The sequence below is a fragment of the Protomyctophum parallelum genome (genome assembly GCF_964188405.1).
Source record: "Protomyctophum parallelum genome assembly, chromosome: 10".
In the NCBI taxonomy this organism is placed as follows: Eukaryota; Metazoa; Chordata; class Actinopteri; order Myctophiformes; family Myctophidae; genus Protomyctophum; species Protomyctophum parallelum.
In genome coordinates this window covers 26,627,069-26,638,893 of record NC_139704.1, presented here as the reverse complement: position 1 = coordinate 26,638,893, position 11,825 = coordinate 26,627,069, and the positions used below count along the sequence as shown (strand labels likewise).

At 41.3% G+C, this 11,825-nt stretch overlaps 1 protein-coding gene and 1 long non-coding RNA gene across 2 annotated transcripts; both read left to right on the top strand.

The window, feature by feature from the left end:
- Positions 1–2,625: 2,625 nt before the first annotated feature.
- On the top strand, positions 2,626–6,255 carry LOC310865594 (C-C chemokine receptor type 8-like). The gene is made up of 3 exons (XM_083774767.1): positions 2,626–2,847; positions 4,212–4,280; positions 4,901–6,255. Exons 1-3 carry the CDS (start codon positions 2,819–2,821, stop codon positions 5,988–5,990), a joined length of 1,188 nt encoding a protein of 395 aa, XP_083630893.1. The 5' UTR covers positions 2,626–2,818; the 3' UTR covers positions 5,991–6,255.
- A 2,413-nt stretch (positions 6,256–8,668) lies between these two features.
- On the top strand, positions 8,669–9,225 carry LOC310865561. The gene is made up of 3 exons (XR_014569832.1): positions 8,669–8,740; positions 8,823–8,900; positions 9,096–9,225. It is a non-coding gene; the product is annotated as an uncharacterized lncRNA (long non-coding RNA).
- Positions 9,226–11,825: the final 2,600 nt, after the last annotated feature.

Here is an 11,825-nt window from a genome sequence, read left to right as displayed (position 1 = left end):
ACTGTTTTTATTAGGCATTTTTTGTACAACTTCAGAATATCCTTGACAATGATAATGAGTTATTCAGTTATATAAAATGAAAGATAATGACAGGTAATGTAAATTCCACATACAATACATAATAAAAAAGATATATAAATGTGATAAACACGAAAAAACAAAAAACAGTTAAACAATGACAAATGTGAACAGACAAACAAAACAAAGACAACAGGACAGACACTCTTGCTCTCAAACTTTCCCAACACATTGTTGTAAATTAACTGAATTACAGACATTTCTTTTTAAATGAGAAAAAATTAAAGAAAGAAAAAATACTCAGTTCCTTTTTTTTTCTTTTCTTTCCAATTTTCTAATATGTTATCTATTGTGTAGGAGGGGTTAGCGTGCACCTATTGAAATGGTCAATGAAGGGTTGCCATGTCTGGTAAAATCTATCTTCACTCCCTCTCAATTCAAACTTTATCTTTTCCAATTGCAAGTAGTGCATAACATCTTTCATAAGTGTAGTGTGAGTGGGAACCTGTGCTTGTTTCCAATTCAACAGTATCAGTCTGCGAGCCAGTAGAGTCACATATTTTACCATGTTATATTGGAAAGTAGACAGTTTGACCCCGGGCCCCCTGACCCCCAGAACTGCTGTCAGTGGATCCGGGTCAAAAGGTCTTCCAACAATGTCTGACAGTGATTTAAATATACTTTGCCAATATGATGTTAGTTTAGTGCAGTGCCAGAACATATGAGCTAGAGTGGCCGGCGACTGGCCACATCTGTCGCAGGCTGGATTCACATTTGGAAACATTCTGTTGAGTTTTTCCTTTGACAAATGTAACCTGTGTAATATTTTAAGACCGTGCCTGGCACATACTGAAGAAGAGTGTCGTATCTGGGAACCATCATTCTTTGCATATCTCATGTTTCTTAAGATTACTAGCTGACTGGCTTAATATGCAAGGCAGTTCGACTCAAAGGCCTGTCTTTGTGATTTAAAGGTATATTCAGTGATTTCACTTAATTCAAATATCACTTATTTTTTTGTTTTGTTGTGATAATCCTCCCTACTATAGAGTGTGCTGGCCATATAAGGAGTTCCTCCCTGTCCCCAGTTAACCCCTGGGGGTCAAAAACGAAACCTAAGGTTTTTTGAGTAAAATCACTGAATATACCTTTAAAGTCAAGGTGTCGTTGGCCTGTTTTACATGCCTTTTGTTTAGGTTCAGATCCTGGGTCACACCTAAGGATATATTACCATGCTAGAAGATGAACAATGGATCAATGCCTACAGTAATTTTCCTTCCAGGGAGGAGCCAAATGCCAGTCTGGAACAATGTGTATTTGTGACTCTGTGAAAAGCAGTTGGATTTCAATGTAAACGGGGTCATTCTCTCCGACTGCGAAGGCCGTCGGACCTATGCTTTGCTGCTGCGCTGTGGACTCTGAATAAACAACATCTTGGAACATCATCTCGTCTGTTTGCCGTGCACATTTCTCTCCTGTATGGTATTTTAATATACGACAAGAGTGCACAAACTTTTGAGATGTAGACCATTGCTCGTCAGTGATAGATATTCCTAAGTCGTTTTCCCAAGCAGTTTTTAAAGGTATATTCAGTGATTTCACTTAATTCAAATATCACTTATTCTTTTGTTTTGTTGTGATAAATACTCCAAGGAGGCATTATTATCTAAACATGAGAGAGAATTATAAATGATAGAAACACCTCCTTTGAGCAATGTGTCAGGTAGAAATATAGATTCCATTGATGAGTTGGGAGGTATACGTTTGGAAATGAAGCAGTGTGTTGTGTTAAAAAATGTCGTATCTGTAGAAATCTAAAGAAATGTGATTGGGGTAAATTGAATTTGCGTCGTATTTGTTCAAAGGTCGGAAATAACCCAGCGACCAGAGGTGCGCGCACAGAACCCGGGTCACCCGGGTGCCATTGTATTTTATTTTTTAACTACTATTACAGTAGTTTCAACTTTCCAAGAAGAAATTAACACTTATACAAGATTTATTTGTGGGGTTTTAGGCCTTTATTGATAACGGTATAGGAGATAGATAGCCCTGGAACATGACTGCCATGAAACATGACTCTCGTATGAATACGAGAGTCATGTTTACAGGGCTAGGAGATAGAGAGAGATGGGGAGGGACAAAGGTCATCGAGATGGGGAGGGGACAAAGTCAGACTGCACTGCATTGCTGTGTGGGTCGCGATTAAATAATTCCCTTTTTTAATTTCCTCCTACATTTATATATTTTTCAAAAGATGCTTCGATGTTGCCAAGGCAACACATGTGATTAGTGTATCGTGACTCCTATTAATTATTGTGGGTCCGGGCGAGTCACAGCTGGTAGGCTATAGCCTAAATGTTTTGGGTGTAACCTATGGTCTGGTTTGGAGCCTGATCCCCTCCTCCTGACTCAGTCTTTCTTTGTTATTACTGTTGAGTTACACCAGAGCAGTTAAGGAAGGTCAACATTTGCACTTAAAGTATAGTCTATGTGGCGACGGCCGTTATCTGAAGGCACGCACACACAGAGCACGGATCCGTCGTCGCTGTAACTGTAACGAGGCGCATGCACATTGGAGTGGAGACATCTGGGCAGAGATGTGTGGAATGCTTCAGGGACTATAGGCAGTATTGAAAACAACTGTATTGTTTTGTTTTGCTTCGTTTCACAGAACACTGAGCGTGAATAGCTAGTATTTTTTGTTTGTTTTGTTTTTGTTGTTCTATAGCTTTCTAACTGGATGTAAAAGATTTGTTCGTGTTGTATGTTTTGCCTGGTATCTGGAAACAGCTAAATTACCATGAGATATTTTATCAACAGCACCGTCAGGTGAGTGTCTGTCTGTCCCACTTTCTTGTAATTTCTTTATGTTTTTGTTTGTTTTTATGACGAGATACACAAACGTATACCACGTGGGACACAGAGAAAGAGAGAGAGAATAGAGCTGTAACTGCATCATCTGCATGTCTTACATTTTTGAGTGGCCCATTATAGTCTGGTAGGAAGGAGGGGGTCCCATGCATGCACCCGAAAGATATATTTTTCTAACCTACTATACCCAACGAATTTGGTTGTTCCCCGAGCTAATCATTGTCCCATATAGGTTTTTTTAAAAGTAGCCTAGGCCTATACCACAGTCACAGACGAAAAACTAATCCAAATTTCATTCTGACCCCTCCACGAAAAGGCCTCGTTGTCCTGAACCCTTATCTATCATTTATAGCCTGTATACATTATGGATCAATAGTGTGGACTTAAGACAGTTTTTTGTCTTGTTGTGTCCGTCCTGGATTTTCGCCTGTGAAAAAAACTTTAAACTAACCAACATAGCTCCTGAACTATACATCCGACAGAAACCATTCATTCACCCCATTTTATGTTCGTCTTTTCACTATGAATTGATTGATATGAAGATGGCCATGGTTCCATCATATAGTGCATAAAAATCAAAATAAACACATTCTTTTTTTATTCGCCTAAAATGGATCACAACAACTCCTACCGACCTCCCCCATGCAGCCTATTGATATATTTTTTCTAAAATTTTCATTTTTATCTTCTATACATCTTCAAGATGTATAGTAAACAAATGTTGATGTTCCCAACTAGAAATATTGGCACATGTATGTTTAATCTGGCATATTGGTTGCCATAGTGAATTTCCACAATAGGATCATGTAAAATATGGTCTTAACTATACATAATTCTGAGACAAATGTCCAGTTTTTCTGTTTCATTTTGGCATGAGGCATTGAGGGAGATAACAGGAACATTTATGGAACATTAATGCTCAATTAAATGCTAAAAGTAGGCAAATCAATAAGGAGCAAATCAAAGGAAAGGTTGTTCTGATTGACCAGATCACTTAATTATGTTTTGTATAGGCCTATACTCTCTTTTCTCTAATCATATGATGTCACTTAGATATAAGTATAAAGTATTCTAATCATGTTTAGATCTTTTATATATTTTCTTTATTCTGAAATCATGTTTTGTAAATGGTTGACAATTATGTTCCAAATGGTTTTACATATAGAGGCCTCATAAGCCCCTTGGGCTTCTTGCCTCATCCTAGCACTTCATCCTAGCACCTCATATACTGTGCCACAAAATCTAATCAAATCAATTACACAGCACATGCCAGATATCATTTGTCTCCTGAAAGTACTCATTTATTTTTGAATATCTTCCAGATGGACGACCGCAGCCACAACCATGCACCCTGCTGTCAGTGACATGTCATCACACATTGACACGCATGGGTAAGAGTATATGTAGGATTTGTACTGTACTTGACAAATGTTTCTGGGTGTTTCTTGTGCTACAATTATCATTATTTATTAGGGGTGTAATGATACATGGTTGACGATATGATAAATGGACGATACTGGTTCATTATGGCGATACGATATGATACGATTCAATGACTTGAAATCGATACAGTAACTATTTAGAAAATACATTAAATATGTGTGAAACTTGTGGATAGTGCAGGTCTTTATTATTATGGATATAAGTCTTTATTATTATGGATATAAATAAGTAAACAGTGATTCTCTGGCAAATAGATGGACATTGTATATGGACAAACCCAACGCCTTGAACACAGAGAATCCACACATCTTTCATAGACCAAGTGTAGCAATATGGAATGGAAAAGTAATGAAACCCATTTTTTATTTTACTATTTATAATTTGTTGGGTATGAAAGGATATTTTTGCAGATTGTCACAGTGCTTCATATTTCCTATACACAGCTATTAGTCATGATGTCTTGGGCTATATTGGTTTCTTTCAGAACCAGGCCTAATATAGGCCCATATACTGAAGCCTTTCATTTTAAAAATGCATCTAATCCATATACTCTTTTTTAATCCTTTAGTGGAGACGTCTCTGTAGACCCCACTGACTACTACTACTATGAAGAATACCCCGAGGGAGACTTTGGGAGATGTGAATATGGACTTCACGGCTCACACTTCCTCCCAGTGCTCTATTCTCTGTTCTTCGTGGTGGGTCTCCCAGGGATCGTGCTGGTCCTGTGGGTCATCCTATTTCGGGAGAAGCTCCGCACCATGACCGACGTGTGCCTCCTCAACCTGGCCTTCGCTGACCTCCTCCTAGTGTGCTCCCTTCCCTTCCTGGCCCACCAAGCCCGGGACCAGTGGCTGTTCGGGGACGCCGTGTGCAAGGTGGTCCTGGGTGCCTACCAAATTGGCCTTTACGGCGGGATCTTTTTCGTCACCCTGATGAGCGTCGACCGCTACCTGGCTATAGTGCACACCATTCACGTGCTGAGAACGCGGACACGCTCCATTGGAATGGCCGTGGCTGCTGCTGTGTGGCTCGCTGGAGTCATCGCCACTTTTCCAGACATAGCTTTTCTTCAGGTACAAGAGGCCCCGACGTCAAGTGACGAAACGGTTTCATTCTGCGCTCCCTTATACGCTGGACATCATGGGAATGGCACTGCAACACACAACAGGCACTTCTGGAGCATCTTCGGCCTCTTCAAGATGAACATTGTTGGCTTACTGATTCCAATGGCCGTCATGGGTTTCTGCTATGTCCAGATCGTTAGGAGGCTCCTGTCCAGCCAGTCGTCTACGAAACAGGCCATTCGCATGGTTGTCGTTGTTGTAGTTGTGTTTTTCTTCTGCTGGGTGCCATATAACGTCGCTTCGTTCTTCAAAGCTTTGGAGTTACTTCACGTACACACAACATGCGAGAGCAGCAAGGCGATTAGATTGGCTTTACAAATCACAGAGGCCGTCGCTTACTCGCACAGCTGTCTCAACCCCATCCTTTATGTTTTTGTGGAGAAGAAGTTCCTGAGGCACCTCCGGAAGCTAATGAACACGGCTCTGTGTTGGCTTGGTCAGGTTGGGAAGGCCCTCGTCTCTCAGGACAGAGTCTCCGGGTCTGTTTGTTCACAAATCACCAGTTTGGATGAAACGTCCACTGTTGTGTGAAGTGTATACTTAGTTGAACGTCCCCTCACTCACCCATGGCTTCCCTGTGAGGTCAGGGTTAGGGTCAGTAATGTCCGACATACATACATGGCCTGTTAAGACTAGTTGAGGGGTGATTTCACTCATGTGCGCCCGACACACAGAAGGGGTAGCTCTCATGCTATCAAGATATGCAGAGAGCATTGATAGAATGGGAGGCCCATATGGACCAAGAATGATCACAGCATCATACTTAGTTGACACATTTTCAAGGCCCCGGCTCCCTTTTCGCGATGCAATACATAACTTTGCTGATCTTTCTACAAGCTAACATCACGTGTTGTGAGCTTGTAGCCTTTTCACTGAATGTTAGTCCCAGAAAAGAAATGCTATAGGCCTAATGGCCTATGTATGAATGATAACAAAATAAATTGTTACCCTTTATGGACCTGCTTTTGCATCACACTTGCTACGAAGTTAATAGTTATTAACACAACAGCTTAACAAGATATCACATGTAACAAATTGAATTGCTTGTACAGGCTTCTAGGTACAAGCTATCTACAAGCTACAGAGTGGAATATATGATTCAATTTAACCCACAGGGAAGTCGTTTAGCCTGCTGCTCAGTGCATGGCTCAGTGCAGTCTTAATGTAGTAGCCAAAACAATCTTAAGTAAATGTCTTATTGTCATTGAACTGTAGAAAGCCTATTATTGTCGTTTTATATTATTAGCCTACATAGTTTTATATTTGGTCTTCTCCTACTGTGCATTCATGCAGTAAGTATACGTGTCCCGTAATGCTTTTTATAACATGTTTAGTGATTTTTCTTTTTTATGTGTTACATGATATTTTGTTCCCATATACACTTGGGTGTGCAGCCCAGCCTATAGCCTACCAGGCCTGCCCTACACGTTTCACCAATGAATGAACGAAGACTGTGTTTTATTCAGGCTAAACAGTCAGGGTGCTGCAACTAATTATACTAATGATACTGATTACATAAACATAAATGTCTGTGACGATCGAAGGCTTGGACAGCCAAAACGTGTTGGTCGTTTTTTAATGCTCTTTGCCGAGCTGATACCATTATAAATAAAGGCCTTTTTTACCTGACTGCAGAGTGCCTTGGATCTCCTTCTGTTTAAAAATAAATGTATGTTTGTTAACTTTTCTAAACTTTCTGCCAAACTGTCCACCACTGTCTCAGGCTCATTCACACGTACCAAACACCAATCACGCAAATGTTTGTTTGTTTCTTTTGTTTTTTTGGGCCACCACAATGCTTTTCCAATGGGAGTCACATGGTTTGACCAAACATTTTTGTTTGATGAGGGGGGAGGGGCAGAACACCACCAGCAATCAGCAATCAAACATAATTGTTTGATCAAACCATGTGACTTGCTTGATTGGTTGCTTGATTGGTGTTTGGTGTGAATGAGGCCTAAGTGAACATACATCAACAGCTTTGCTTATTGCTCATACTTCAGCTGCCCTCTTGTGGCCTCAGGGTGAAATTACATCACGTCTGTTTCTGGTATCCATATAAACAATCAATATTTCTACAATAAAATAAAGGTGTCTATAAACAATCATGCTAGTATATTCAAGTCCAGGAATTCTGTCAACTCCTATCAGCCAAGGGAGGAAGCTGTTTCGAAACACCTTCCACACAAACTATGTAGGTTAAAAACTAAAAAACTAAACAAAAACAACATAGGCCTACATAGGCCTTTATGAAAAGGTATTATATCATATCATCCTGGTGTGTGGAAACACCTATATCACACTTGTGATATAGGTTTTATACATAATTCAGAATGGAAGGGATCAAGGGAAATGGAAAGCCCTATGGGCGAGGTCGCGCGCAACGCATCCGCCTAACGGCAGACTGCTGGGCGAGCGCTGGCGCTTTTGCATGGGGGGGTCAGATCAACATATGGAACATACTGTACTGGCCATATATGGAGCGTGTCTTGAGTGTACAGGGTTTGATCAGGGCCCAGTTAGGCTCAGTGGTCCAGGCACCTTGGCTGGTATAAATCCAGTCTGGCAGTGTGCCGTGGGTTCGACTCCCGACCCCGAAGGCCTTTACTGCATGTCTTCCCCCCATCTCTCCCATTTCCTGTCAGCCTACTGTCTGTCCCTCCATAAAAAATATAAAATAAAGGCGAAAGCCACAAAAAAAACATAAAAAAAAAAAAAGTTGCTGCCCCGCTCCATATATGCATATCTAGGTGATGATCCAGTGTTCTCCGTATGGCTAGTATCCAAGGTTTGATGAGGTCTTTGTTGTGATCTTCATGGAGACGGCCATATATGGAGTGTGTCATGAGGCGTGACGGACTGACAACCATATATGGAGGTGTGATGGATCGACGGACAGACGGACTGGCAGGTTTTCATAATCTGCGACCTACAGTCGCAATAACAATATATCTCACAAATTCAACGTGTTGCGAGCGATACCACATTATGTGTTGTTTCACTTTTGTTACACTGGATTATGATGGGAGGTATATGTAACGGACCCAGGAATGAAATGGATGAAAGGCTTTTATTTTGAAAGGCTATGTGGGAAAACAGGAAGCTTGCTCACTCACCAGGGTCATACTGTCTGATAAGGAAAGCCCAGCATGCATCACCCAGAGAGAAATGTTTGTTACTCATGTGCTCCAAGCCATGAGCATGGAAGGCTCACCAACAACCTAACCTAACCTCACCACACCAACACAGGATGAAATGGAACAGCACAACAAACAGATCAAGTGAGTGCAGACCAATGAAATAACAAACAAATGAAATGGAAATGGAACTGCCGGATTTTAATTGTTGATTCATTGGTTTTAGTGACTTTTCTGGAATACATGGTTGAGTGACATTGGGACACCCTGGAACAAGTTAGCACCTAGCTGGAGAGGGAACAAGGTGAATGTTATTTTTATGGTTATTGGTTTGTGTCATGTTGTTGGGGGATCTTGTTTTATTGGTTTATTTATATGGTATTATGGTTTGTTATGAACCTTTTTATTGGTTATTTGTAAACTTCATTGTTTATATGAATGCCTCACATTATTGGTTATGTCTGTCTGTATTGATTATATGTTTGTGTCTTGTTTTTAGTTTTCACGTTGATACATTAAAGAAACTTCACATCATCAGTTGGCCTTCAACCTCTTTATCCAGCCGGGTTCGCTACAGTATATAATCTGACTGTTCCATAAATCCCAGTGATCCCACCCATCCAATCTTTATTCAGTAACAGTTACACTGCTCCTCCACCAGGCGGGGAAAGACAACTGTGTCTGTATCCTTTGCTGCGCAGTGCGCATGCTTGAAACACGTTGACAGACCATAGTGACAGACACGGAAGTAAATGAGCTTTGTTTATTTTCAGTAGCATGTTGTGGTGATCACATCTTTGTGCCTTTACGCATTATAAAAGTGTATTACAATAGGAACAGATAATTTTATATTATTACTATGGTAGGATCGAACTAGAGGGCTTCATGGTGAACAGGAGGTAAAACTAAAACGTGTCCAATGGAGTCTGTAAGGCTGAAGATAAATGAACACATGACGTCGGTGGGAGAGGACATAGTGTACGTTTTGGGAAAACAGCAGCGTGGTAAGGGTTGTAGTGTGAAGCTTGATGTCAGAGTGTTTGTGTTGGAGCGCCTCAGTGTGGCCGCAGAGGTCATGTGCAACCTCTTCCAAAGAGAGATGGAGACACTAGAAACTCTGCTGGGGAGACAGAACAAACTGCTGGACGTGATGCTACAGCCATGCATCAGACTACACAGAGCAGGTTGGTTCATGCTCCTTTGTAAAAACACATTTTTACATACGTTCAACACTATAGTTCTGGTCCATAGCTTTAGATTAGAAGAACGTCTTCGTCAGTCGACATTTTTAAGAGCAGGTTAAAGAAACATTTTTGTTTCGTAAACTCGTAAACATGTTATCTGACTCTCTTGTTTATGTTTTGTTTTAATCCTTGTTTATTATTTACTGAATTATTATCCTTGACATTAAATAGTTTGAGAACCACTGACATAGATTTTATTTTTTAGATAACTGTCATGATTTAGAAGACAGAATCTGGTCTCAGTCCTATTAAATTAAATGGCTTAATCTCTTTCCCTTAGATGTCCTGCACATCCCTGTATGTAAAGAGGAGGTTCCCTCTGAAGAGGAGAGGAGCCCCAGTCTGGTCCACAGGGACCCAGAGCCTCCGCACATTAGAGAGGAACAGGAGGAGCTACTTCAAAGACCAGCAGATGTGGAGGACTGTGGAATGACATCACATCCAACTTGTGGTGAGTCTGGTGACCATCAGCACCACTTCTCTTCACACTGTTCTGAATCTGACATCACTGAAGACAGAGATGAGTGGGAGCCTTTAAACGCCCCGAAGTCACACGATGTCGTGGAAGGACAGAGATCGACTTTGAGCAACGAGATGTCCCAGGAGGACCTGACAGAAACTCACCCCATGCAGCAGAGTCACACAGGGGAGACACGTTTTAGTTGTACAGTGTGTGGCAAAACGTTTAGTCATAAGGGATCTGTGAAGGCACACATGATGACTCATACGGGGGAAAGGCCTGTTACTTGCGAGGTTTGTTGCAGAGGCTTTATAAACCGGACTATTCTAAAAAGACACATGAAGACCCATACAGGGGAAAAGTCATTTACTTGTACAGTCTGTGGCTACCGTTGTATTCAAAAGGGTGATCTAAAAAGACACATGAGGACTCATACGAAAGAAAGGCCATTTACTTGTACAGTTTGTGGCCACGGCTGTATTCACATGGGTGATGTGAAAAAACACATGAGGACTCATACAGGGGAAAAGCCATTTACTTGTACAGTTTGTAGCAAAGGCTTTGGTGACATGTCTAATCTAAAGAAGCACACGAGGACTCATATGGGGGGAAAGTCTTTTATTTGTGTAGTTTGTAGCAATGGCTATAGTCGCATATGTAGTCTAAAAAGACACATGAAGACCCATACAGGGTAAAGAGAGGCCTTAGAGAATGTTGGTTCCTACCTAAACTTCTGCGCTGAAACTGACACAGGCAGTTATAGCGGACCCCCGCAGATAATAATAATAATGCAGCTGGTAATTCATTGATTTAATCAATTCTTGTTTGTTTTTTTTATGAATAAAAACAGCACTATAACATGAAAGTATTCTTACAAATGCATGGTAGGGAAACTTTCATGGCAAGGACCCCGACATTTACACTTATTAGCCCACAGACCCCCATTTGAAAAGATAATATAATTTCAAGGAATCCCAGTTTGACATGCACCACAGAAATAATGGACAGTCGCATAGGTGCTCCCGAATAAAAAATTATGTCGCAATTTCAGGTGCATTTGCAACCAAAATGGTCGCAATTCTGAGCTCTGGCTTGAGAAAACTCATGGTGACCTGTGATGTGAGCTTGTTTTCGTCGGAGCACGTGCCATAGGCAGGCACTTCACGCTCAGTGTGTGTGTGTGTGTGTGTGTGTGTGTGTGTGTGTGTTTGTGGTGGCAGGTGGGGGGGGTGGGGGAGGAACTTGGTAGAGAGAGGGAGAGATGCAGAGCGCTCTGACCACGTTCAAGACAGTTATATATTGTGTTGTATTTATAGCGAACTAAAGATGGTTGCATCCCCACTCAAAATCTGCACTTGCCCGGTTGGGCAACCTGGTAGTAGCAAACATCAGCTGTCCGTGCGCCACCATTTTATTTACCTGCCCTGGGCAGGTGGGCAGGTGTTGGTGTCAATCCCAGCATGTGCTATCTAAAAACACACATGAAAACCAGAGCAGCGAAAAACCTTTAGCTGCACTTTTTGTG

Bases quoted from the DNA above. Each gene is read 5' to 3' on its own strand.
- LOC310865594 (XM_083774767.1), top strand. From the start codon at position 2,819: ATGAGATATTTTATCAACAGCACCGTCAG. The intron at 2,848-4,211 runs GTGAGTGTCTGT...AATATCTTCCAG, and splicing joins TTTATCAACAGCACCGTCAG to ATGGACGACCGCAGCCACAA. The intron at 4,281-4,900 runs GTAAGAGTATAT...TTAATCCTTTAG, and splicing joins TCACACATTGACACGCATGG to TGGAGACGTCTCTGTAGACC.